Source organism: Sebastes fasciatus, chromosome 4, assembly GCF_043250625.1.
Source record: "Sebastes fasciatus isolate fSebFas1 chromosome 4, fSebFas1.pri, whole genome shotgun sequence".
NCBI lineage: Eukaryota > Metazoa > Chordata > Actinopteri > Perciformes > Sebastidae > Sebastes > Sebastes fasciatus.
Window position 1 is genome coordinate 23,470,614 of NC_133798.1, and position 27,980 is coordinate 23,498,593.

At 40.0% G+C, this 27,980-nt stretch overlaps 3 protein-coding genes across 7 annotated transcripts in view; 2 read left to right on the forward strand and 1 right to left on the reverse strand.

Moving 5' to 3' along the window:
* The window catches only part of scaper (S-phase cyclin A-associated protein in the ER), a 75,993-nt gene extending 64,878 nt beyond the window's left edge, over window positions 1–11,115 (reverse strand). For 2 of the 3 annotated variants that reach the window (XM_074632951.1, XM_074632949.1), the window contains exons 1-4: window positions 10,813–11,115; window positions 5,340–5,457; window positions 2,720–2,796; window positions 579–776 (exon numbers count right to left, since the gene is read on the reverse strand). In XM_074632951.1, coding sequence (XP_074489052.1) covers window positions 579–776; window positions 2,720–2,796; window positions 5,340–5,457; window positions 10,813–10,983 — 564 coding nt within the window. In that variant the 5' untranslated portion in view covers window positions 10,984–11,115. Of the gene's footprint in view, window positions 1–578; window positions 777–2,719; window positions 2,797–5,339; window positions 5,458–8,416; window positions 8,608–10,812 lie in introns of those variants that run through there. The other variant, XM_074632950.1, reaches the window with a different exon arrangement.
* Window positions 11,116–12,610: 1,495 nt separating this feature from the next.
* Window positions 12,611–18,039, forward strand: rcn2 (reticulocalbin 2). 3 transcript variants are annotated; one of them, XM_074632954.1, is made up of 8 exons: window positions 12,611–12,757; window positions 14,351–14,491; window positions 14,597–14,699; window positions 14,795–14,991; window positions 15,076–15,189; window positions 15,313–15,406; window positions 15,495–15,634; window positions 16,836–18,039. In XM_074632954.1, the coding sequence occupies exons 1-8, from the start codon at window positions 12,707–12,709 to the stop codon at window positions 16,977–16,979; spliced, it is 984 nt and encodes a 327-aa protein (XP_074489055.1). In that variant the 5' UTR covers window positions 12,611–12,706; the 3' UTR covers window positions 16,980–18,039. The 3 variants fall into 3 exon arrangements, with proteins under 3 accessions (XP_074489055.1, XP_074489056.1, XP_074489057.1); XM_074632955.1 differs by having other exon boundaries at window positions 12,692–12,742; XM_074632956.1 differs by having other exon boundaries at window positions 12,701–12,782.
* On the forward strand, window positions 17,534–27,978 carry pstpip1a (proline-serine-threonine phosphatase interacting protein 1a). Its single transcript, XM_074632953.1, has 15 exons — window positions 17,534–17,675; window positions 19,266–19,366; window positions 19,463–19,537; window positions 19,685–19,719; window positions 19,819–19,925; window positions 20,039–20,101; window positions 20,672–20,776; window positions 23,097–23,142; window positions 23,357–23,436; window positions 24,546–24,644; window positions 24,747–24,843; window positions 25,031–25,115; window positions 25,225–25,301; window positions 27,077–27,171; window positions 27,264–27,978. Exons 1-15 carry the CDS (start codon window positions 17,646–17,648, stop codon window positions 27,393–27,395), a joined length of 1,227 nt encoding a protein of 408 aa, XP_074489054.1. The 5' UTR covers window positions 17,534–17,645; the 3' UTR covers window positions 27,396–27,978.
* The last annotated feature ends 2 nt before the right edge of the window (window positions 27,979–27,980 follow it).

Consider the following 27,980-nt stretch of genomic DNA (forward strand, 5'->3'; position numbering starts at 1 on the left):
GGTGCTGTGGCACTGACAGCAAGCCAACCGCACCACAGGGGAACTGGGCTACGGTACTGACCGCAGAACGTCACCAGAACCATGCTCAGCATAATGCAGCATGGCAGAAGAATCAATAAAACACACGACCGGCAGTATCATACCAACACGCCCCGGAGCAACATCGCAGTGTCACACCACAACAAACAAACACAGAGAATAATGCCGCTGGTTTAACGTGCAACATGTGGACCAAAAAGGAGCTGAAACGGCCAAGCCTCATTTCAGTATGACGACAAACACAATGCATATACAATATTGTTTACAGTCTGTCATCAATATTCAGTCAGCCAGGCACAAGAGAGAGTCCTGTGATAATTCTTTCAGCAGCGAGCCTTCAGAGAGCCCCTCTGACATAAAGCAGAAATCAGGAGGAATGTGAGCTGTGAGGGAGAACCTTTGTTATGAGCTCAATGCCCCCCTCTAGTGTTCATACATCCGAACACCCTTCAGTCTCCACAATTTAAGAAGGGGTTCCAGTTTGGTCTGTTTAGATCGTGAACCCTGGGCCTATCGTTTCTCCTCAAAAGCAGACTAACCTTGCATTCTACGACGCTCTGATCAGATTCACAGGTCACGTAAATCTCGTCCACCGCCCGACGCAGGTTGTCAAAGAGGAAGGCCCAGTAGCGTGCTCGCAGGTCCACCTTGCGGGGCTGTCTGACTTTGGTGGGGCTCTTCTCTGCCCCTTTGTCCAACAAGGCACCAGCTGTGCCTTTACCGTCCACACCAGCATTCTGGGGAGACAAAAACAAACATTACGGTAACAATGACAAACTCATTACAGTGTCATGCAAGTCTTTAGTTGTTTATATATAGCAGCCACAGCATTTTTTCCATGTTTGCCTGGCATACAAGGTTCAGCTATTACATGCCTTATATTACAAACCATGCATGTATAGCACCAAAGCAACAGTGACAGCTTTTGGCTGTTCAGGGTGATATGGGTTGGATTCCTGGTTCAATAATGTTAAAATGTGAATGATTAGACTGTGGAATCGAATATGTCACAATACAGGATCAATAAGAGGGTTTTTCTTTGGAGTAAATCAAATAATGCTCCATGGGCTACAGAACTTCATGCTATTTTTGAGGAAGCTGAATTGCAATGTATTTATAGTAATTTATCATGCAGCATGAACAGAATTAGAAGAAAGTTACTTGCTAGATTTGAAGAAAAATGGTTGAAAGATATATTGTTAAATCCAAAATTGCAAACATATATTCAAATCAAGCACAATTATGGCACTGAATCTTATGTTATAGCAAACGTATCAAGGAGTCAAAGGTCTTTAGTTGCACAGTTAAGAACAGGAATCCTTCCTCTGGCCCTTGAAGTCAGTGGATTTTAAAACAAGGTTTTACGCGAGTTAGGAGAAGTTGAAAATGAATCACATTTTCTTTTGTATTGTCCAAACTATGATGAGTTAAGAACTTCTACTACTACTAAACTACTTTTGTTTCTCAAGCTTGGAAACAACATCAGTATGGTTTATTTGTTTAGCATTATTAGTACTTTATATTGCTACTCTGGTTTCAGCCTTTGTCTTTTCTTTATTTTCTAAATAATGGTGTCTTGTAAGCCTGTTTGAGCTGGGCATATTATCTATGCATGACACAATATAGCAGAAATGGAAGAAGTACTCAGATCTTTAACTTAAGTAAAAATGTCAACACCACAGTGTAAAAATACTCTGTTACAAGTAAAAGTCCTGCATTCAAGATGTTACTTAAGTAAAAGTACACCATTATTGGCATTAAAATATATTTAAAGTACCAAAAGTAAAAGTACTCATTATTCAGAATGGCCTTTTTCAGAATAATATAGTGTATCACTGAACTATAATTATTGCTGCATTAATGTGTCACTATTGTTGCAGCACGTGGAGCTAATGTCAACAACTAAAGTTTAATTCATAACAATACATCATAATTTATTAGTTGGTTTATATTTTGTATTAATAATCTGAATCTGCTAAGTAATCATGCTGTCAAATAAATGTAGTGCAGTAAAAAGTACAAAACAAATGAAAAAAAATGAAAATGTAGTGGAGTAGAAGTATAAAGTAGCATACATTTTAAATACTCACATAAAGTAGAAGTACCTAATAATTGTACTTAAGTACAGTACTTGAGTAAATGTACTTAGTTACATTCCACCATTGTAAAATAGGGAGATTTGTACCCCCTTGTGGCAATATTGGCACCACACATTACCCCAGTGGTTTCAAGAAGTATTAAATATTAAAACTGAAAGCATCAATAAATATGGGAACTAAAAGAAAATAATACATTAGCTTAAATAGGATTTTACTAGCCCAGTCAGTGGCAAATTGTTGTTGGCAACAATCTTGCTGTCACACCATTACATCATGTCCTGTCTCATAACATCATCCTTGTAAGCATGTTAAAGTCTAATGCTAAATGACATTAAGATTTTGGTGTGGTGCCACAAAAGAATATTCTGGAAGGGTCACCCACTACAATTGCAGACTAGGATTGGTTACTTTTTTTCCCTTTTCTTTGTGAACTCAGCTTTTCCAAGACTGACTTACAAAATGCAAAAACAGGGAGTTTCATGACCATCACAGATCCACTTGCAGTGTGAGGCAAAAGGAATACAGTCGATGCCTTAGCTTGGTGAATGGTGCCCTCTAGTGGAAGAAGATGATACACTAACCTGTTTCTTATTCCTTTGTTGTCCAGTGTTGAGCCTCTGGACCTTGGAGCTGCCACTGGAGTTGCTTTTGGACTTTGCTATGTGGAGGAAAAAAAAAATTAGGCTTATATATAGTAAAATAAACAATCTCTAATGATCCTGATGAAAGTAACATTCAACATGCATATGAGATGATTATGGACAGTTATTAAACAGGTGATAGTAACGTGGTTGTGAGTAGTTGTTAATACAAAAATCCCCAAAACAGAGAGGTGGACAAAACAATACCCCTAATAGGAGTGTCGAAGGTAAATGACTATTCAGTTGTGGACGATACATGTAAACAGAAGAATCCATATGACACCTTAAAGGGATAATTGGATTTTCTTAAATGGGGTTATGAGGTACTTATCCAAAGTCAGTCACTGTATTACCTACAGTAATGTAATGATGGCAGTCACCACGCCCTAAGTTTGGATAAGCAGACAGGAGTACCGGCACGGAAGCAAAGCAATGTACTGCTGTGGACAGGGTCAGCAGAAAAACATATTTTAGCCACCTAAAACAAATCAATATCAGTTTAAAGGCAGGTGGGCGACCTTGAGAAACTTGCAACAGTACACTAGATTTTTTTAAAACAAGTAAGCAGAGGAGAAAAGATGGGTCTTGAGGCGGGACTGGAATATGGTGAGGGAATTGGAGTCTCTGATGAGTTTTGGGAGGGAGTTCCACAGCTTGGGAGCTGCCCTGGAGAATGCTCTGTCCCCAAAGCTGCGGAGGTTGGACTCGGGGGTGGAGAGTAGACCAGCTGAGGTGGATCTGTGGGACCGTTGAGGTTGGTAGGGGGAGAGGAGGTCAGAGAGATAAGGGGGGGGCAAGCTGGTGGAGGGCTTTGTAGGTGAGGGTCAGGATTTTGTACGTGATCCGGTGGGAGACGGGGAGCCAGTGAAGGTTTTTCAGGACTGGGGTGATGTGATGCCATGATTTGGTGTGGGTGAGGAGCCGGGCAGCTGCATTCTGGACCAGTTGGAGTTTATTGATGGAGGTGTTGCTGATGCCATAGAGGAGAGGATTAGCTGCTAACTAGCTCCAAAGGTCCCTAAATCTAGAGAGAAAGTCGCCAAGTCGGCAACTCTGATAGTCTGTTGCTTCAGGCCTCCTTCCAAAGCCACTCCCACTATTATCATTACAAACATAAACATATAATAATGAACGTTAACGCCAAACATGGCTATTCAGTCAAGCTAGCAGCTTGTGGAAGACTCTGTGATGCGCAATGAGTGCACGGGCAGAGTGCACACAGGTAGGTAGGCAGGCAGTCCGTCCAATCATTACATTTGGGCCAAATGAAATGATTGGACGGGTTTATTACCGTCCTGCGACAGCCACAGATACCAAATTCTTTTTTTTGTCAGAGCATTTCATTTATTCATGCTGTCAGGATGTTATGAGAATTTCAACTAATATAACAAAAATGTTTCTAAAATCTTTACCAACCCTACCTTTAAGTGTTACGCTATATTTAGAATATTTTCACCACTTTACCTTGCTGTCAGAGAACCCTTTCCAACAGGGAACTGAGCCGTTATCTATGATCTCTTCAAAGCCACCAGACTCCTTTGAGAAAAACAGTAATTTTACCTTGCAGAACACGAGAGTTGGTGAAGTCTGGTGGCTCTGAAGAGAGCATAGATGGATATAACAGCTTCACTTCCCAGTCGGAAAGGGCTGTCTGATGGCAAGGTAAAGCCGTGAAAATAATCTAAATATGGTGCACACTTAAACTAATTGACTTTTTTAGGTGGGCCTTTCTTTTAGGTGGCTTAAAATACGTTTTTCTACTGTCCCCGTCCACTGCAGTCCATTGCTTTGCTTCAGTGCCGGTACTCCTGTCTGCTTCTCCAAAGTGGGGGTGTGCATTCATGGCACGAAACTCAAGAGCAGCAAATACGCCTTGAATAAAATAACTGAGCTGATCCACAAAGAAGAGGGAGAACCAGAGCAAAAGTGAGAAAGTGTGAGAGGCTGTGAAGGTTTCTGAGTAAGCTGGTCTAAAAGGAGCTTTCTTTGATAATGTGATGGAGCACTGCCAACCATGCTATACAGGAAACTATATTGTTGAACAGACAAGTGGAAAGTTACCGTCTTACCGGTGTTATAGGACTATGTAGACAATTCAAAGCCTGTTACATAATATTCTATTGACTAAACACAGTGAACCACAGTGACCTGTGCCACCAAAAATATAATGTTCTTCTATATAACAAAGGACCAGGCATCGGTGTAAGCTTAAGCTCGCATGAGAGATTCTCAACACTCCTTTATTTATCAGTCTATGAGATGAAAAATGATCATTGTGTTCCTTCTTTCATACACTGTGAGTGACATTACCAAAGATGGTCACTGTAATACTCCAAATAAATGACTAAACATCCTCCACTGGTCCAAAGACATGGGAAATCCCCTAAAGTAAACATCGGCAACACCTACCACTGTACATTGAGGACCTAAACAATACACATGTCATACTCCATTTACTCTTGTGATGTTGATATGGCAATAATGTGAAACCTGCCACAAAGCAGAATGATAGCATATTAGCATGCACAGAAAGTTTGTTTTGGATGCAGCTACTACTTACCTTCCTCCTCTTTGCTCTCGAGAGGTACACTCCAGGCAATGAGATTTCGAGCAGCACGGCCCTCTTCAGCGACGATCTTCCTCACCTTGTCATGGCTGTTGGATCGCTGAAAAGATGCCTGCGCGAGAAAACACATTCGAAACCTCAATTTTACACTTTATCCAACAGCCAACTTGGTGTAGAGCAGTACGACATGAGTCATGACTCATGACATGCAGTATGTGACGATAGACAAAATAGAGAAAAGATGTGGGATTCATTGAGTTCAGTAAAACGTTCAAAGATTTACGTCTTCATTAGAAATGAATGGGTTTGGGGCTGTGTGCCACACACAGGGTAGGGACATTGGTAAGTATTATACACGCATATGTTGCATCCGGTCTTAAAGAGTTAAGAGATGTAGTAAAACACAGAATATCACCAGCCTTGTTCTTTAAACTAAATAGTTGTACTGGTGAGCTAACCAGTAACAGTCTGAAGCAGGAGTAGTGTTGCTATGGTTACCTCTATTTCAATACCCCTTGCACACTGATTTTGTACAGTGGTTAAAGTGTTGTGTACAACAGTATAGTGTTATTATCATAGCCCTAAACATGTTTTCTTAAACAAGCAAATCAATTGATTTCTGAATTTATTCAACGTGTTATTATTTTAAAGGTCCCATATCATGCTCAATTTCAGGTTCATACTTTTATTTTGTGTTTCTAGTAGAACATGTTTACATGCTGTAATGTTAAAAAAAACCTTTATTTTCCCCATACTATCGGCCTGAATATGCCTGTATTTACCCTCTGTCTGAAACGCTCCGTTTTAGCGAATTTTGACGGAATTGCGATGCAATTGCAACAGAATTGCGTTGCTAGGCAACAGCTTGGGTCCATGTGTACTTCCTGTCAGCTAATGACATTCACATACACTGCAACCAGGAATAAACTGGGACACGTTTAGAATGTTTATGTTTAAAATTGTGTTTAATATTGTATATTTGTGACATCACGAATGGGCAGAAATCCTGACAGCTTGTTTCAAATGCAGAGTTCCTGAATACGGGTTTGTGTGTATTTCCCTGTGGATCACAGTATTTATATAGGACTTAAGCCTGCTTTATAATAAAAAAAACATGAAAATCGCACTTTTTTATAATATGGGACCTTTAAAGGTATCTGACATCAAACTGTGTGTAACAGAGTACATATCATTCAAACCTAAAACAGATATAAATGTCACAAAACACAAGTTAAATGTGTGTAGCAGAGGGAAGAGTCATCTATCCTGTGCCTGCATAGTAACACAAAAATGTGCAAAATAAGTTAACAAAACATTCTTAATCAATAAAAGTACTAATTGCTATTTAAAAATGACTATATCAAATCCCTAATCCTTCCATTCAGTACCACAAGAGAGGGTTTTGTAATATGCTGTTTCAATTATTCGTCCCAGTTCATGGAGGAGGTCTACTAGTACACACTGTGACAAGAAACAGCTAGAGGCAGGAACTCTAAACCCGCTTTGTGCCCAGCATGCATCATGGTTGACCTACACATTGTCTATGCATCAGTGAACTTGACTGTAACCTCGGGTGGAGCAGACACACTGTGAACCAAAATAAATTCTGCGTGAAGTCATTCATCACATCCTTTACCTATGGGACATTAAGATGCCCTCTGATGAAACACGGCGTCAACAACTCTCTGCATCCTCACTGAGAAACATCCTGTCACATAACACTTTGGTCAAACGGCTCATGAATTAATACATAGACCAAATGTGCAAAACGCTCAAAGCAATAACATCTACAACTCAATTGCAATGACAAACACGAAAATACACAATGTACCCAACAGTCTACATGATATAATGGTCCTTTGTAATCTGTACATCCCTTAATATTCTGACTTCTGGCAATCTGGTTACAAAACAGCACAGAAGCTAATACCTAGAGGCTTATCATTCGGGATCTTCCACTCATTGTGTTCCCAGCAGAATAGCCTGATCTGTGCTGCTCATAAATGATTTAATCTAATGTTGGAGTCCAGAGCAAACTTGGCTATTTTGGTCAGACAACTATAAGATGTGGTTTCACACTTAAAATACATCATTACCTGAAACCAACACAAAAATCGAGGGCCAGTTCTCCTCTTAATAGCAAATGAGTCATGGAACAAACCGTTCTCTCTCTTTTCCTGGCCATCTCTCACTAGCAACACTATTCAGACACGAAAAGCTCCAGCTAAATTATTCCTCTTGCAACACACTAGAAAAAGAAGAGGGATACAGTTTATGTCTTCTCCAAGGCTTTGACGAAACAAGTGATAATTAGGCCCATGTTTATGTAACATAACATGTAACAATCTTTGCAGACCATGCTTCAATGAATGTGAACATGGCTCATTAGGCGTTATACATGCAGGAGCAGCATGCGTGTATTAGTCTGATACTATTTAATGTCCCTAAGGGAGATACCCAGCTGACCTACTTTTGGTGAGCGAAAAATTCTTTACATGTCGAGTGGCCTGAGCTTTATTCGGCCAAGAAGAAAAGGAGTACAAAAGAGATAAAAGAACATCAAACAACACAGGCCAAAGCTAAAAAAGAGCAAGAACTAGTGACGTAGGTCAGCATCAATGCACCATCCACAATCTAAAGTCTGCAAATATTTACTCTGCGTTTACTGGGCTTGGCAGCCTTTTGATGACAGACGAATGTTGTGAGAATACCGTACCTACTTACAACTGATGGCTAACTATGTGCAGCAGCCGGAGGCAAAAAGAAAAGGCTTACAGCAACATTCGCTTGATCCACTTAACCAGCTGTATACAAGCTGTCGCCTTGGCTCCACTGTAGAAAAATAAGATAGACACTGTGGAGCATAACTTCTGTTATATTCTCTGTCCAAGCAATCCTTCCCCCATGCACCAGAGAGAGCGCTTATTTTATAGACTGTACTGAGTAAGGGGCAAGTGTAAGGTTTCCCTTTTGGCAAGGTTTACAAACAGATGCAAGTAGCACGACAGTGGGTGAGATCTCGCTCATTAGGAGAGACACAGACAAAAATCAAAAGATTAGAGGATACATACAGAATAGAAGTACAGTCTGTAAGCAGGTTCTTCGTCCTTATCCACAACTGACATACTTTTTTCAGCCCACTTCAGGCAACCTGTTCCTCCTCACCAGCACTGCCACTGGTGCAAGGTGACATCGTCATCTGACGGCACGACCAAAATAGACTCCTACTGTGTAGTCCTCCCTGCTATAGCAACTTGCCCAGCTGTGTCAACTCCTCTCCCAGTGGCGATTGAGTGAGACAAGTGCTCAGCAGTCCGCCAGTCCTGCCTTTCACTTTGACTATGCTTGTAATCTAGCCTGAGCCCCTCAGTGCTCTGCTGAGTTAGCAGCCGTTTCTTAGGCCTGCTGCTGTCTGTCTGCAAAGCCACTCTCTTCTGCTTTCCCCTGCAAGGAGCTTCCTATATTTACAGCTTCTCTCTCTGCTTTTCCCTGCTCTGCATCAGAGCCCCCTCTCTCTCTCTCTGTTTCTCATCTCTCACTCTCCTTCTGCCACAACACCACTGCGCAGTCATGTGCACACAGCAGGCCTGCCGCTCTGCCCCCCCATCCTGTGTTGCCAGTGATGATGAGAGTATATAGCTGCAGGCTCAGAGACAGTGTGTGCTAACGCTAGCCTGGCCGTGCATTAGCCACACAGGGTGATGATGCTCTGGATCTGATTGGACTCGGCATCTGATGATTCATAGGCTGCTGGGGGGACAAAACACACACACATGCCCACATGGTTTGACCGCCTACAAATGGTACAAACTGACAAAGTCCTGCAAAGAAGACACACAGGGAGAGCATAGATGACCATGTGATACAGACTCAACACTCCTGCTGTCACAATTTTTGCTATCCTCTGCACGCCGTCATCACCAAACGGAGGAGCTCGTTTAGCGGTAGGCTGCTGCTCCCCAATTGCTCTACAGACAGACTCAGGAAATCCTTTGTCCCCCGGGCCATCAAAAACTGTACAACACCTCTCTAGGGGGAGTGTGGGGGGACAGTCTGCAGGACAGACAATAATGCACACAGTGCACTTTCATAGACTAAGCTACTGGAGTTACACTGCACTATACTCAGTTTTCACAGTTTTCTTCATCTCCCTGTATTTTTATATCTGGTATATTTTTTTGTACTTTGCACTACTAACTTTTTTACTGCCTTTTTACTAACATGTTTTGCACTATGGAACTGTGATGCTGGAAACTTGAATTTCCCTCAGGATCAATAAAGTTACTATCTATCTATCTATCTACTGACATGACAATACATATACACACACAAATCCCATGATGCATTAGCATCTTCTCACAAATCTCATGATGCATAGATAGATAGATAGATAGATAGATAGATAGATAGATAGATAGATAGATAGATAGACTTTATTGTCATTGTCATTGAAAACAACGAAAGACAGTTTAGCAGCTCTTTGCAGTGAAAAACAAACATTAAAAACATTCAGTCACAAAGTAGAACAATAAATAAGTGGATCATCATAAAGTGCAGGTGGCACGATTATGGTTCAGCAGCTAGTGTCCTCAGCCTTTGCATCAGCATCTTCTCACAAATCTTACAAATACACACATAGATCCCATGATGCATTAGCATCTTCTCACAAATCTCATGCTGCATTAGCATCTTCTCACAAATCTCATAATGCATTAGCATCTTCTCATCTTCTCACAAATCCCATGCTGCATTAGCATCTTCTCACAAATCTCATAATGCATTAGCATCTTCTCATCTTCTCACAAATCTCATGCTGCATTAGCATCTTCTCATCTTCTCACAAATCTCATGCTGCATTAGCATCTTCTCACAAATCTCATAATGCATTAGCATCTTCTCATCTTCTCACAAATCCCATGCTGCATTAGCATCTTCTCATCTTCTCATCTTCTCACAAATCTCATAATGCATTAGCATCTTCTCATCTTCTCACAAATCTCATGCTGCATTAGCATCTTCTCATCTTCTCACAAATCCCATGCTGCATTAGCATCTTCTCACAAATCCCATGCTGCATTAGCATCTTCTCATCTTCTCATCTTCTCACAAATCTCATAATGCATTAGCATCTTCTCATCTTCTCACAAATCTCATGCTGCATTAGCATCTTCTCATCTTCTCACAAATCCTACAAGGCTATTTATCATAATTTAGTAAGCAATGCACAATTTAGTAAGCAATGCACAATTGGGTGCTGGTGAATTGGGAAACACTTCAGGACCACCATGTTTGCACACAGGTCACCCTAAAATGCTCCTTTCCTACTGTAACTGGATCAGCTGACTGAACCCATCCTCAATCTATCCAGTCACTTAGCTCAAAGCTAGCTAGTAGGAGTGTATGGGTGTTTTAACGCCCTTGACTACATCCCCTGCTGTATTTCAGCTGTTAACATGTCACTACGTACCATTAAAGCAGTCATGGAGGCGTTCTTCTTGCCTCCCCCGTGAGAGGATCCTGAGCTGTTGCTGCCAGACCTCTCCCTGCCTCCCTGCTCTCCACCTTGGTTAGCTCTCAGGCCCAGGCGGTGCTGTCCTGCTCCTCTCCGCCGTCCATCATGACGGTTATCTTTAGACATCGACCCAGCAGTGTAATGTTCAACTGCTCTGAGGAATAAAAAGCTTTACGGACACGGTTGTCTTGTTGTGTCAGAGTTGATGGAAAAACATGTCAGGTTAACAACATGACAGTGTGCGAGGACAACCTAACAAAAGCAGGAAGTTGAGTTGAGTTTACATTTTTGACGAGCGGTGGGATTAGCCAATGAAATCGCCGTAACGTCATGATGACATACGCGCTAGCCAATCACGTAGAGTGTAGTTTAGGTCAAGGGGCGGGACTTCGTATTGTCTACCATGGCAACCGTGAAGATCGGGCGGGACGTTTGGTTGATCGCTCAGTGTTGTCAAGTCAACTACAGGCAGCCGGAAACCAGAGGAGGAGAGAACTTGCCTTCAAAATAAAAGCATGTGGAAGCAGACCTTTCTCTATTGAAACAAAATAAACAGGAGAAAAAAAAGTTCGGAACCTTGTGCCAGGCTGCATATGGATATGGATCTTCCACCCGCTACTGAGGCTCCTGACATATTGTATTAAATTAATAAAGTGTAGACTAGCCAATATGTCTTGTTTGTTCCTTGTTACTGATAGAGAGTTCAATCATCCAATCCACCAAACAACTCAAAACAAGAGTCAACACCAACAGGAGAATACACTGTTTACCATTGGCAGAGCATTTTGGCAAATTTTTCTTGGGCGCTACCCACATAATCAGCTGTGCTGCTCATCCCACAAATGCATGATCCTTACAAGTTGGACATCATTGTGAAGGTAAATAAACAAGCTTTTCAACCATGTAAAAGACAATGCCAATTAGCATTGAGACAACAGAGAAATAATCCACCAAACACAAGTTTCCGAACTTTGTTTTTCCAGTATAGATACACCAAGTACGCAACTTAAAGGGACTGTTTGTAACTTCTTACACATATAAATCTACCGGGTCGGTCTCCCATGCGCGCTCGCGTGTGGCTATGCTGTTCAGACTCAGACTCCAACACAAACTACACGGAAGCACCAAAATCGCAAAGTTATATCTAGTGAAGCCCGTCTTGCTAAATAGTGTTGGCCGCAGTCGGAGGACGCGGGGGAGACCGTAGCTTTGGTCTCCAGGGCCGGAGTCTCTGCTGTACTCTGCTCCTCTGCCCTCGCTCCACCTCACATGCATGCGCGCACACTACACACAGCAGAAGAGTTAGTAGCTCTGAGAATATCTAGTGAATGTACAGTGGACATTTGTGCAGAAATAAGTGCTGCAGTTCCTCCAGACCAACAGAGGTTTTCCGTGTCTTGTGAAGTGACGGGGCTCTGCAGCGAGAAACGTTATCGTCTCCGACCGGGTGCCGGTGTCTCCCCTGTTCCCTCCGACCGCGGTCGGGAGGCTGAAGCAGGAAAAGCCAACACTAGGATCAGCATTGATTCATGGAGAGACCTTTGTCTGGTCAGCTAACATTACTGCCAAGCAGGTGAAATATAGAGTGATATTGTGGTTTTAGCTGACGTGTGTCGCCTCACTGTGTCGAGCGATGCTCGATCATGTCTATGTAGAGCGAGCACAAGCGCGATCCCGACACTGACTTTCGTTGACTTAACGGCCACGCTAGTCGCTGTTAACAAGCATTTCTGATTCTAACAAACAGTCCCTTTAAAGTTCCAAAAAAAAAGTTTGACATGCACCAGAATAACATAACGTTTATTTTGAAATGTGTCACCGGAAGTACACGTATATCCGTCTCGGGTGAATGACACCGTCAACAGAGCAGAGGACTTTCATCAGTGTAGGTTCTTTGACGGTAATAACAACATCTTCCATCTCCGGTATTCATCAGCTTTGACCCACTTTCTTTATTATGAGCTTGTGTGTGTTGTCTTTAACTGTGTCTGTTTATTTTGGCTGATGCTTTTGGTTTCGTCCTCCATTCTGCCTGTTTATCTCTCTGTCTCATCCTGTCTCACATAAAGCATCAACAGGAACTACTGCAGACAAGACAGCTAGTGTTTACATACCAGGCTTTCTACCTCTCTCTTCATCTTATAGGCACTTGTTCCTGTAGATGTAACATGAGCAGGTTTCATCTTCATGCAACATTAAGTTTGGTTTGTTTGCCCTAAAACTAGTATACTTCAAGTAATTATTATGAAGTAAACTTAGATAAAGATCAAGTATATTTCCCAAGTATACTTTATATAATAAGTACACTAATATCAATGTACTAGTAGTATAGATATAGTATAGTTGTAGAATGGCTTTTCCAATCAGCTTAATTTTAGTCTTTTGTATGCTTGTGTGCTGATGTGTATGTATGTATGTGCATATGTAATTGTATGAATATGTATATGCTTGTTTCTTTATTTTCCCATTCTATTGTTTTTTTATTTCATTATTTATGTTTCATTGTATTCTGCTGTCTATGATGTGAATTTCCTTGGAAAGCACTTTGTGCTTTGGGCTTGAAAAGTGCTCTACAAATCAAATTATTATTATTATTATTATTACTAGTAGTATCCTTAAGTGTACTACTTCAATACTTTTGCACTTTTTAGTTTATAAAAGTATAATTTTAAGTGTACTTTAAGTGTAAGAATAGTAATCATGGAGTGCACAACTAGTTTACATCCAAGTTGTATTTTGTAAAGCATGCTATACTATGAAGTGGACTATACTACAAGTGAACTTATAGCTATACTGTTATACTTGTAGCAAACATTTTAGTTTATGAAAATACACTTCAAAGTATACTCCCAGTAAACTACTAGTTTCATAGTTTTTACTGCAAGTATACTTGTACATTTTCTTTAACTTATAGTACTTAGCCAATGGTTTATGTATTGCACAAAGAGACTTGCTCCTTTTTCTATTTGACTTTATGTTTTGTGATGAAAATTTGTGAAAATTAGTTTTCCATCGGTGAACGGAGAAAGGAAAAACGTAGAAAATTCTTGATGAATTGAAGTAAATTCATATCAAAACACACGTTTATAAACTCTAACACACTCTTAATAAGCTACTCTATCAAAAAAGTAAACATAAGCCAAATATATTTAGACTTTTCTGTATACTTGTCAGTATAAGCCAAGTAAACTTAAGTATAATTTTGTATCTCTGATAAGTAGATAAACAGTAAACTGAAAGCATACTCGCTTATTTTAAGTTTAAAGAAGTATACTAATAGCACACTTGAATAAAAAATGTTTTTGGTAAGGGTGAACTTCCACCAGCTGACCACAAGGTTGCACAGTTGCATTGTGACTGCTCAGTTTGGCCATGGTTGGGCATTTGAGTTTGCAACTAGAAACCTAACCTGGAAACTAATTAATAGCACTTTGTAGTGTTTCAGTTCATTCACTCATTTGTTTTGCTGTTAAATAACTGTGTTACTCAACAGATGGCGCCCTCTGCAGTGCTGGTATCGCTGCTGGTACTTCAGTTTGGATTTGGACAAAGCTCTCATAAACATCATGAAGATCATTATATTGACGAGCAGCACAACCCTGAGCATGACATGAACATCCTGCTGGGAGATGAGGTTTCTACATATGTTTGACTCATTATCTTACACTCCTCAGCTCAATTTCTAATCTTGATTCATCACCTGCTCACTCTTCGTTGTACCTATTTTATGCACTTCTAGGACACTGAGGAGATGAAGACACTCAGCCCAGCAGAACAGAGGAAAAAGATTATGGAAATTGTGAAGCGGATTGATACAAACGCTGACAATCTGCTGAATGCAGGTAAATTTATGTCTCTCAATGTTTTGAAAAGGAAGCAAAGTTAAACAGAAGTGATGAAAGGTCATACTCAGTGCTGCTGTGTTTTTATCAAACAGAGGAGATCACGCTATGGATTCAGTACGTCTACAGAAAATATGCTCTGGATGATGTAAAGGAGCGCTTCCCTGAGTTCGACACTGACAAAGATGGTGTTGTAACATGGGAGGAATACAACATGGTCACTCATGACCAGCTCCTTAGTTTTGATGACGGCGCTGTTCTGGAGGATCCAGAGCAAGAGTCTCTCAGACACGTAGGTTTACTTTTATTGTCCTGTTAAGAATCACACAGCTTGATTTATCTGTAATACCTTAACGTAGGCACATATCCCCTTTAGCTCCAGCTGAAGGAGAGGAGGCGCTTTGACTTTGCTAATGTGGACGGCACACCCGGGCTTAATGTGACAGAGTTTCTTGCCTTCACCCACCCGTCTGAAGTGGATCACATGGCCGTAAGACGAGTTTAGCTCTTACTCCTGCAAAACCTGATATGATAATGCATTCTTCCACCCATGATAAGAGTGCCCTTCTTATTTCATGTTAAAATTGAATCATTTACCCTTTTTTCCTAATAGGATTTTGCCATTGAAGATGTGTTGACCGACTATGACACCGATAAAGATGGACTCATCAGTCTGAGTGAATTTATTGGAGATGTTCGTGGTGATGGTAAGACCACAGCGATTCTTTTAAAACATAGAAGGATCTGTTTGTTGTTGGTTTCCTCTGCAATGTTAACACTTTATTTTGTTATCAGAGGATTCCCCTTCACAGTGGGAGATTGAGGAAACAGTGCGGTTTCAAGATATCTACGATCAAGATAAGGATGGCCAGTTGAATCGAGACGAGCAGCTCCGCTGGGTTGCGCCTAATAGCTACGGCTCAGCAAGAGAGGAGGTGAGACTCAACTGTCCCGACGTGTGCCCAGATTTTGTTGGCATAATGGATTAATATTGACACAAAATTCTTGAGTTTTTAAGAGGACCTATTATAATTTTTTTCATTTTCATTTAGTGTGTTATGTAGTTTTTTTTGTGCATGTAAAAGGTCTGCAAAGTTACAAAACCAAAAGTCATTGTCAAAGGAAGTTACTCTCCCCCACAGAAACACTGCTCCTGAACTGCCTGAAACGCTTTGCCTGCCTTTTCTTCCATAACGTGGTGATGTCACCAAGTAAAACATTTGCATAATACCTGCCTGACAGTTAGTTTGTCACACCCTCTGACAAAGCTTTTAGGCCCTGATCAGACAGAGTGTGTTTTGCAGGTGAAAAAAGCGAGGCGCACCACACTGCCTTTTTGTCGCCCGATCAGACAGAGCAATTTTTATCTTATATGTTACTAGGAAACCACCAAATGAGTGCTAACCTGACCTTATTACAAACCATGAACTGTGCGTGACCCAAATAGATAATAGTTGTTAATAGCTGTGTTCTGTTCAGATGATGGTAGCTTCGGTTGGTAAAGTCATAAAGCTCCAGGTATCCTGCAAAAGTCTCCACAATGAGAAAAAAACATAAATGACATCGGGCGCTTTTCTGCTCTCAGTTTAATTTTTTTTTTTTTTCAACTCGAGGCGTTCAGGGCGCTCCAGTAAAAATGCAAGGCACACAGAGTAGATAAACGCGAGGTGCTCCCGAAATGCAAAACACTTCAATCTCATTGAAACAATTACAAAAAGCGGCCCCACATTGAGGCTGCTAAAACGCACTCACCGTGTGATCGGGACCTTAGAGCGGAGCTGGAGCGGAGTCCAAAGAGTTTGGTTCAGTTGACCAATCACAACAGAGTGGGCCAGCTGACCAATCAGAGCAGACTGGGTTTCTCGGGAGGGAGGGGCAGGAGCTCGAACAGAGCCTTTCAGACAGAGGGTGATAAGAGGCGCAGTGTTTTTTAAACATTAAAGCACGTAAACATGTTCTAGTAGAAACCCAAAATACAAGTATGCACCTGAAAATGAGCACGATAGGTCCTTTTTAATACATAAGCAAATCTATGCTCCTTTAATTTGATAGGATTATATATGATTTCTCTCCATGATGGTATGGCAGCATATTGACTGCTTCCTTTTCCTTGTTTTGCTCTCATGTCATCAACAGGCTCTTCACCTCGTAAAGGAAATGGACCACGATGGAGACGGGCTGATCTCAGAGGCTGAAGTTTTGAAAAATGAAGAAACATTCATGAACAGTGAAGTGACGGACTACGGCAGACAGCTGCACGTATCACATGATGAACTATAACTATACTTTATGTTTTCTCATTTGTTTCCATGAAGATGTAATGCTGTTTATTTCCTGTGTTGTACTTCGACATCAGTCAGTCGTAGGATTTATGCCATTGTCGATCTGCAATCATTTGCAACATTGAGTGACTCAGACAAAATAACAGGAAAGCATATATTGCAACACACGCATAATACAGCACCCAGACAAGTGGTGTTTCACAAAATCGGAAACTTCATAAACTAGTATGTGTTGCAGGGCTGTTCGATTGGGTTGCATAATATTGTGAGCTATTCCTTTTATTGTGTCCACTCTACATGCACATACTCCTGAAGAACAGGGAGGTTCAACTGAAGATATGATTGTAACCACTTGGAGTTTGTTTTGATTACATTTATAGAACAGGTTAGCTGTGTATCATCATTAGTTGTCCTTTCACGTGTGCCAAAAGTGAACTGACAGGAGCACCAGTCCAGCTGTGGTAACTGCTGACATGTGGCAGCTCTTCCTCATTTAAATCAAATGAGCAAGTGAGCAAGTGTTGCTGTTTGCTGGTTTCCTGAATGTGTCATGATCCGTTTCAATTGCACCGAGCAACAGCCTGTTACACTACTTGTCGTTACAAAGTGACTTCAAGTTAAGAGTGGATTCTCCAACAGGGACTAATTTTAACCACTTCCAAAGATGACGGTACAATTTAAAGATGCCTTTTGGGTGAGTCAATGGGATTCTACTAATCTACTACTTTTTTATGTTTATGTTCAGAGCTCAAGTTGACAATGAATTATTATTACTGAGCCGTGAAGTCAGTGTTGTATTCGGTATGTTCACTGGAGTTTTGAGGTAATATCTGTAGTGTACCTTTATACTGCTACTGTATTTATGCTTTTTGTGTGGACAGTATCCATGGTACCATGCACTAGTAATGTATTTAGTTATCTGCATCGTTGACTACAGTTAGCTAAACACTCTATCCTGTCTCTAGACTTATAATCTTCTTTGATTTAATTCCTTTTTCTCATTTTGAAACTCACTGAACTTGTACTGAATTGTTGCTTGGATTAAAACATTAACTATATATATTTATTTTTTTAATGTGTGCAGTCATGATAAGCAATACAATTGATTTTTTATCTCTGGGTTGAGTAGAGTTTTTATCTGAAACTAGGTGTGTCACACAAACTAAACAGCTCTCTCTCAGTACAAAGTTTATAAAATAGTGTTATGGTAGTAACCGTCTGTTCTGTATCGTTATTGAAGGTTTCCTCCCATTATGTGCCTTTGAGAGAGCACCTGTTAACACGTGTGTGTGTGCAACTATGCAATAGACCAGAACTCAAAATGTTCATGTAACCAAATTTTACAATTTACTTTTTCTTTTACAATTTAACTTTTACAATTACCACAAGCAAAGCATCAGGAACTGGCCAGTCAGAAACAACAATTAGTGTAACTGTATCTGTAGCTTCAGTTTACATTGTGAAGTTGTGTGCTTCCCGTTTCGTCTTTATTCTCATTCTGCTATCAGCGCTCTCGTGCCAAATGTCCCCCAGCAACAATACAAATGAATGTCAGAGATTTTTGAACCAGATTATTTTACTTCCACATTAGTTAATTTTCAGCAAAGTAAGAGTACTTTTACACGAGAGGGTTTTTTTTTGTAGGTACTCCTCCCACTTGGCTGCTTTCCATTCAGACCTCAGCTTGTAACAGTTTCCATTCTTGATGAGATACGACCACAATATCTCTGTGGAAAATCACAGAGGTCATGAAAGTAAAACTTGAACTTGAGCATCATTTAAATCATCAGCTATTAGCCTAATGGCGATCATTTGGGTCTTTTAAACACCGAGCAATAAAGAAACTAACATTTTAATTTTCTATAAAAATGTGATAGGGTAGCACATCACAAATAACAAAATCAAGGAGGACAAAACACTAGCATTTCACTTGTTTAATTGGCTCACATCACAATAGACATGTACTATGTCGAGCGTATGTCTATTGTGATGTGAGCCATTAAACAAGTGAAATGCTAGTAGTATTTTGTCCTCCTTCATTATGCTTACTGGACTTTGGGTCCAGCACTCGACTGTGAATCCCGTTGTTGAAGCGCAACCTTCTTTACCAAAGCATACATTTTATTTTTGTATTAAAACATTTTTTATTAACAGCATTTATTTAAACTTTTATTCCAAAATCTAACATTATGTGTGGTTTGTATTAAGGCTGAGAATCCCTATAAACAATGTTTCCTTCATCACTGACAGTATGAGTATTATGGTTTGGTATTTATGGTTGCAGGGAGTGGACTTCATCAGTAATATTGGGTATGAGACTATCAGTCAGAGACTTAATGATGGTCGGCGGACATGCAAAGACATGGAGGAGATCTTGAAAATGAGGTGGGCTCACACATTTCAGATGAATTGTACTTGACAGATGATTAAAGTGACCTAAGTAAAATGTGGTTCAGCTCTACTGTGCTTTTGTCCATGTAGGGCATCAGCAGAGGAGAAATACGGCAAGGAACTGGTCACAATTGCCCGCAAGACTGGGGGTTTATCTGAGATCTGGTAGGTGTGTGGGTGCATATGAGCATTGATGTACTATACTATGCATCAGTGTGTCTACCTTTCTAAGCAATACATTTATTCTGCAGTATTGGACTTCATTGCATGAGAAAAATAATGACATTGTATTCACTCATTTTGTTTTCACAGCACTTTGAGAACATCTTTTGATGAAATGAGAAGACGTAAGCACCGGATATATTTCCTGCCCTATTATTCCTGTGTGCTTCATACACGTCTCAGTCAGTTCTGAGTTTTTACTTGCATGTTTTGGTGTTTTTCAGAAATTGAAAAAGTAGGAGACTTGCACATCCAGCTTTCTGGATTCCTAAAGGAGGAGGTGAAGAGAATGGAGCAGTTCAGAGAGCGACAGAAAGAACAGAGAAAAAAGGTGCCAATGAAAAGCCTTTTTTTCTTATTTGCAGGAGGAGGAAATCTAAAAAAGAGTTGCCTCTCTCACTGCGGTTTTCTGATGATGGTGATGTTTTGTTCTTCACTTCTTAGTTTGACGTCATCATGGAGAAGGTCCAGAAGACAAAAGTCTCCCTCTACAAAAAAACAATAGAAGTAAGTTCAATTCATATGATCATTATGATCTGTATGATTAGATCTTGTTGTGTGTGTGGAGGCCCTTGTTACCAGTTTTACAGAGATTTCAGGTTACGTGAGTTTATTTACTCTTTATATAGCTGTGGTTAACAGCCTGCATTATCTCAGGGGGATTTTTAAGCTACATCCTGCTTGTATGTGCAATAAATGTGCATCCTGAAGAGCAGAGGAGCATTGCTGTGTATATTATTATAATTATATAACCTGTATAAGAGGAAGATGGTTTTGCAACCAGTAAATGACAGTCATAACACATATGCCATGTCACATCACATTGACGTGATAGGCACTTTTAGGAGCTTATACTTCTCTCAGGTTAGAAAAAGGAAGTGAAGTTTTGCCCTTTGTTTTGTTTTTTTGCAGATACATGCCATCTCTTACTTGACTGAACTTGCCCTCCTCTTCCCCCACCCTCCCCCGCCACCGCCCCCACCCCTTTTCCTGTCAGGGGTTCATAGAGCGAAGTGCTGATGAACAAACGCATGCGTGATATAGTTTCATATGGTTTCTGTTCTGTTTCCCTCCCAGTCGAAAAAATCATACGATCAGCGTTGCAGGGAGGCAGATGAGGCAGAGCAAACTGCTGAGAAGATGGGCAACACTCCCACAGCCACTCCCAAACAGACCGAGAAGGTAAATCTGCCCCTGTGGTACAGTATATGACTCATTAAAGATTAGGGGCAATTATTTCAATTCAGTAATGAAAAACTATGGCTTGACTTTCTAAAACAGGGGTGTCAAACTCATTTGCACTAAGGGCCACACTGGGAAATGAGAATCACATCAAGGGTCAGACACATAGCCTATAGTTTATTGACAGCTTTTTTTCATCAAAAAAAAAATATATATATCTTTGATTATATTGTTGCATGTCCCATACTGCCTTCTCACATACAATTTAGTTGACTTAAAGCCTTAAAAAGTCAACATAAAAGTTGCTTAGCATTTAGTCAAGCAAAATAATGCAATCTTATTAAATTTTTTCAAGTAGGATACCGTACAGCCAACTCACAATAACCTGTTTCACAGGCCTGAATATGACGACTCAACGGTTGTGTGTGGCATTTAATAAAAAAAGGAAACTAAAAGTAAAAGCCCTTTAATCATGTAGTTTACATGTCCCATACAGCCTAGCTTTCTGACATGCAATCGGCTGCACATAAAACCCTAAAAATTACATTTAAACTTTACAGTCAAGCAAAAGTCACTGCAGCCTTCAGCATCACCTTTAATCTTTTGTGCCATTTTGTGTTCAAAGTGGAGGCACGCCTGTGTGTTTTGCATACGGGGCACAGGTTTCTGTGCACACCACAACTAGACAGGCCAAAATTGATTGAGAACCGAAATTGATATGGGGGCCGGATCAAAATTTGCGAGGGGCCGGATTTTGCCCGCAGGCCTTGAGTTTGACATGTGTGCTCTGAAAGAATGAGTGCTGTTTTTTTCTCTTAAAATACATCCAACCAGTGAATCTTTAAAGATCCCCTCCAGACATGTTTTATAAAACTACTCTGCTTTGAATAATAATCTGTGTCTGATACGTTTTTTCCGTAAAAAAAATCTATTTCCTTGTTAAAATCAACTCTCAAACAATCTAATACTCCCTTCTTGAAAAATCCAGAATCTTTGAATATGCAAATATCATTTCAAAAGTTCAACTACTGGATACAAAGCCTGTTCGCACGAAAAGTTGTATGAATGCCACGATAGGCAAGGCATTAAGAATGCCTCTCTTGATTACGCGTGTCATTTGTAAGCCATGTGTCCTGTACTGACTGCAATGTAAATGCATCCACGTATAAATGCTACAGTAAGAGTTGGTTACGTAGTATAAAAAGCAAGAAAGACCGACCATGACGTTTTTCCTTAACCTAACAAAGTGTTTTTTTGCCTAAACCTAACGGACGTTTGCGTGGCGTACAAATGACATGCGAAAAGGCTAAAATGCGTACTCGTGACACATGTAATGTCCATGTAATGTCCATGTAATGTCGCGCTACTGATACGAATTGCTGTTGTTGTCAAACAGCACTGACAGTTATTCCATTTACTCCACAACACTGACAGATTAGGAAATTCAATTATCTTTTCCCTTCAACTTATTATTTAAAGGGACTGTTTGTAAGAATCAGGAATTGCTTGTTAACAGCGACACCTGTGGCCATTAAGTCAACGAAAGTCAGCGTCCTGTTGCTCGCGCTTGTGCTCGCTCTACATAGACATGAACGAGCATCGCTCAAAACAGTGAGGCGACACACGTCAGCTAAAACCACAATATCACTCTATATTTCACCTGCTTGGCAGGTGAAATATACACCAGAGTTTTGGTCGGAGACGATAACGTTACTCACTGCGGAGCTCCGTCACTTCACAAGACAAGGGAAACCTCTGTTGGTCTGGAGGACCTGCAGCATTTATTTCTGCACAAACGTCCACTGTACATTCACTAGATATTCTCAGAGCTAAACTGAGTCTTCTGCAGTGTGTAATGTGCGCGCATGCACGTGAGAGTGGAGCGCTGAAGGCAAGCAGGCAGGCAGAGGAGCAAAGTACAGCAGAGACTCCAGTCCTGGAGACCAAAGCTATGGTCTCCCCCGCGTACTACGTCTGCGGCCAACACTATTTTGCAAGACGGGCTTCACCAGATATAACTTTGCGGTTTTGGTGCTTCGGTGTAGTTTGTGTTGGAGTCTTGTCTGAACAGCGTTGCCACACGCGAGCGTGCATGGGACACCAACCCACAATGATTTATACGTGTAAGAAGTTACAAACAGTCCCTTTAATGTAGTCATTTATAAGTTGTGAGTTTCTCTTCTGATTTAGAATGTAATTTACAAAGGTTACTGTATGTCAAAGCACTTATGCAATAAACTATATTTCCTTTTACTGAGAAAACTACATGTTTAAAGATATAAAGGCAATGTGTAATTTTGTATTCTCTTTTGTTTTTCAGATGAATAACAAATCTAAACAGTGCAGAGAAGCTGCAGAGGAGGCTGGTAAGGACAGTTAATAGCAGCGTGGTGTTCAATTTTGTCGTTTCGTGTAGGAAGCCGCTATGGTTTACCAGAAAGATTTTTTTGAGGATGGTGGTTTCATTTACTTCCCTTTTACTGAGGATTCCAGAAATAGAGTTATACGCAGTATATGAATAAAACCTCAACGTTTATTAAAGTGTAACAGACGATTTTCTTTTCTTTAACTTGTCTTCAGACAAACAGTACAAGTCAAACATCGAGCAGCTTGACAGGACTCGTCAAGAGTGGGATTCAACACATAGCAACACATGTGAGGTAAAGTATGACACTAGAAGCTGTGTTTCTCCTCTCGCTGTATTGATCAAGTGAGGAATGCACACTTCAGCTTGATTTATTTCAAAATGCACAAAGTTAGACCAAGAGTGGCAATACCCGAGGCTTGTTTTGTCAATGAGGATGTGTGATACTTCCTATAAGCAGAGAAAGTGAGTCACAATATGCAAAAATTGCAACAAAGTCTTCCTTCATGTGAAAACATCAACAAAAGACAAAACACATGTACACAAAGAAACCAGGAAACAAACAGGAAGGACCGTTGACATAATACATTTGAAAATATGAAGCCTTAAAAAGCAGAGAAATGACAGCTATGAGTTTGTAGCTACACTGGTCCGATGAAATAATGTCTTTTGAAGTTTTATTTTATTTCTGTTTTCTTCAGCAAACACCATGAAAACTACAAAAAAAATAAAAGACAAAGGTTTCAAATACTCAGTTCTCAGTTGTGTTAAAGTCTCTCAAGCTAACGTCCGTTGGCCCAAACACATTAGCACAACACAAATGTGATGAAATCAAATCAAATGACTGAAAATGTATCACATTGTCCATTTAAAGGCACGTCAACAAACATTATATACGTAAATATAAAACAAAATGAACGACAATTACCGTGTGCGCCTCTTGGACCATGTGCATGTGCTTATTTTGGGGCCACATGTCTTTCCTCCGCATCCATGTTGGTTCTTACCCCTAATGCCACAGTCGTGACCTTAACGAAACTCTGGTCATGTGACCCGTTACACTCTACAACTCTAATAAAACCTTACATAAAGAGCACTACATTTTAACCTATCATTATTTGAAGGTGACACATTTTAACCATCGTTTTCCTTTTAACATTTGATTTATTACATTTTTAACCATTTTTTAATAACAAACAGACAGAAAAATATGAAATCATCATCTCATTGAAACAGTTACAGAGTCGAAAGATCGCAGACTAGACTAAAGGTCATGCTGGATGCTTTTGTTGTGCAAGAAGTTTCCTGTTGCATCAATTTCAGAAGTGTACATACAGTATACTGTTGTAAATGTACTGTGTTTCTGCATTATTCACTATTTTTTCCAATCAAACTGTTTTGCAGATGTTTCAGCAGCAGGAAGAAGATCGCCTCAGCGTACTAAGGAATGCGTTGTGGGTGCACTGTAACCATTTATCAATGCAGAGTGTGCAAGCTGATGAGGTGTGTGCAGCTGTTCTCACACATCTGTACTTTATGGGATAGGCTTTCCAATATACTGCGCTGTATTTTTTAAAATTCACTGTGGACAATTTGCTCTTTCAGTGCTATGAGGATGTGAGGAAAATGCTGGAAAAGTGTGACATCATCGCAGACAACAACAGCTTTGTGGAGATGAGAAGCACCGGCTCGACCCCCTCAGGTAGGCACCCGCCCAGCCGCCCGGCGGCTCTCCTGATGTGGATTTGAATATGTTCCAAGAGGACATTTTAATATTATCTCTCAGCTGCTGCTAAAAACTGTTTCACTTTTGGGATACATGTGATAGAGGCATCGCCCCTGAAGCATTAGTCTTTTATTTATTTCTTTTCTTTTTTTAATTTCCACAGCTCCAATTGAATACCAGAATTACTACGAGGGGAATGCTAGAGACAGAAATGGCAGTGCTGGATTCGTAGGAGGAGTGATGAAAAAGTCAGAATTACACAATGGAAATCACTGTTACCAAATGAATGATGATGACGATGATTATTTCATAATGTCTTTTGTGTATTTCTTACCGAGTACTTTCCCCAATTTGTAGGTTCTCAAATCTTCTGCAGTCGAACTGTTCCAGTGGCTCCAAATTGAGCATCAATGAACCAGTTGCACAACCTGCTGGTATAGTACCAAAGTCATTCAAGTGACACTGCAATTTCCAAAATGATGACAGATATGATTGTGAAAGCTACTTGCAACACACGGTGTAGTAGAGAGCAACTATAAGTTACATACTGTAGTTATTATTCTTCACACTAGTGATTCACAACTAGGACTGCTTGTACTCCAAGAAACTGGTTCCCAACCTGGGGGTCCTGACCCCCACTAGGGGCTTCTCGGGGGGTCGCAAGGCCTTCTTGATATCAAGGGGTGTAGGACAACTTTTTTTTAATGAAAAATTATAGTTGGCCTATACCTCAGCATTTCATTAATTTCTGTGAAGAAAACTTAATGAAATTGTTATTTTTAAAGTTTAGATAGTTATTTAAGATATAAATTCAGTTAAAACAACCAAAGAGCAAATAGAACAATGACCAAGCGTCAGGAAGAAGAAAACACTGAATTTGTCACAAAAGAAGCCTATTAAGTATGTAGGATTGTTAAAAGTTAAGATTTGTATTAAAAGGTCCTAAAAATAACAGGAAACCTCATCTCTGATGCAATATTTACAGGAAATAATCTGTTCAAAATTCCTCCAAAATCGCTTGTTTTACACAAACTTCCAGCAGTCATTGTGTTCACTATTTGGGTTAATTGTAGTTTATCAGTTGTTCTGTACTGTTATTGTTATGCATTGAAGAGCAATGCAGTTACAAGAGCGTATGTGGAAATATTATGGAGTTCAGGTAATTAAAAAGTTATGATTTGGTAAAAAAGATATTCATATTCACATTTATGTGTTTGGGAGCAACATTATACACAAAGTAGGATTATAAATTTATGTGAGGCGTGAAGTATATTTATTTGAAAAAAAGCCTACACATCGACAATTGCACGATCACATAATAATAAAAAATAAATTAATTTAATTTATATATCACACTTTACAATACAGCGAAATCTCAAGGTGCGTCACATAAAGGGTAAAACAATCATAATACAACATTAAAACAATTTACACAGAAGCGCCATGCAATTAAAAGTGATAAAATAGGATACACAATTTTTCAAGACCCAAGTTAAAAAGTAAATAAAATTAGAGACAGAATATTTTGATATCGAAGTTTAAAAGGAAAACACAACCCAGAGCCCCAAGGGAAGACTGAGAGAATACAATTTTACATATTTAACAACAGTCTCAACTAAAATCCAGGTTAAAGGTGCTATTGATACATTCAACCACTAGAAGTCTCATTGTCCCTCCTCTGTTCCATTGCATTTACTTCACAACAAGTCGTTGCCAGGCACTTACTGTCAATCTCTGCCATTTATCGTGATACCAACGTCGTTTTACTATTGTCTCACAAGTCTTGTTAGAAGTGGGAACCAAACATCAGATATCTTCCACAGAGATAAACAAAACATTAATTTTTTGGACCCGCAAATTTTTTTAAATGATTCAATCACAATAATTTTTTTTGAGAAAAAGCCATACTTTTATTCTGCATCTTCCTAAAAGCTCTGTAGATGTATTCTTTTTTTTTTTTTTAAATATTCATCACCTTAAAAATGTTAAACTTGGAACGTGACAGGTCGTGTCGATGAAGGGTGACAGTGATGACAGGGCTGAGGGGGTACATCAGCCAAAATAAAGGGTTGGGAACCACAGCTTTACGTCACCACCACCAACATCAAATAATTTGTTCAGCTTGCCAATGATTCTGATGAGATGTTCTACTATCAGCTGAGTCGCTAAGTGAACCAGTGCTGATAATGTCTGAAATCCTGTCAAACAGAAACATCAGAAGGAGTATACGCGTCCATTCCTGGGTTGCAGGCGTCCCAGCCGAGCAGTGACGGGTACAAGGTCGTGTACGACTATACGGCACAGGTCAGTTTCTACGTGAGACGCATTCTAATGTTCTAATTCTTGTTCATTTTAAAGGATATCTGTTGACTGGATGTTTCTGTTCTTTTGTTCAGGGTGATGATGAGCTCTCTGTGTGTGTCGGGGACAATGTGGACGTCATAGATCAAGGGGAGGACGGCTGGTGGACGGTGAAAAGAAATGGCCTTACTGGTTTGGTCCCAGGCTCTTACCTGGCCCAAGAATGAGTTTCCCTGACAGCCATATGTAGGACTACTTCATGTAATATTTTGTAAAGGTCTTGTCATTTCAAATTATAGTTTCATCTTAGTTGTTGTTCATATTTGTGTTTCGTGCATCATTAAAGCCCCTACGAGTAGCCCACTATGGTAGTATCATAAAAGACACTGTGGCAGAGATGCTGATTGTTTTCACAGGGCTATTCTTGTTTTTTCTACAAAACCTCAAACTGTTAGAATAATTTGAAAGACACTTTTATCACATAATAATCCTACAGACAGGGGCTTTCACATACAGTAGCACGACACAGTGTTGAATGATGAATTATTTATTGCTATGGCACATATTCATATGACTTTGCCCTTACTGCTGGCGTGTTGAGAGCTCATCATACCAATGACAGCTGGGAGATTACGTGATATTTTGCACAAGGTCACTGCACTAAGTTTATTCATATGCTACTGTGGTATTCTTGTTTATCTGCAGTCCTAAATGTTGGGCAAAATGTTTTATTTCTGTTAGCCTGTATATAATTTCTATGTGTGGTTACTGTTTCTATTCTGAATGTTAAAAAGAATAATTGTTTGTGAATG

Bases quoted from the DNA above. Each gene is read 5' to 3' on its own strand.
- rcn2 (XM_074632954.1), top strand. From the start codon at position 12,707: ATGACACCGTCAACAGAGCAGAGGACTTTCATCAGTGTAGGTTCTTTG. The intron at 12,758-14,350 runs GTAATAACAACA...GTTACTCAACAG, and splicing joins TCAGTGTAGGTTCTTTGACG to ATGGCGCCCTCTGCAGTGCT. The intron at 14,700-14,794 runs GTAAATTTATGT...TTTATCAAACAG, and splicing joins TGACAATCTGCTGAATGCAG to AGGAGATCACGCTATGGATT.
- pstpip1a (XM_074632953.1), top strand. From the start codon at position 17,646: ATGACGGTACAATTTAAAGATGCCTTTTGG. The intron at 19,720-19,818 runs GTAAGCACCGGA...GGTGTTTTTCAG, and splicing joins TTTTGATGAAATGAGAAGAC to AAATTGAAAAAGTAGGAGAC. The intron at 19,926-20,038 runs GTGCCAATGAAA...TTCACTTCTTAG, and splicing joins AGAAAGAACAGAGAAAAAAG to TTTGACGTCATCATGGAGAA.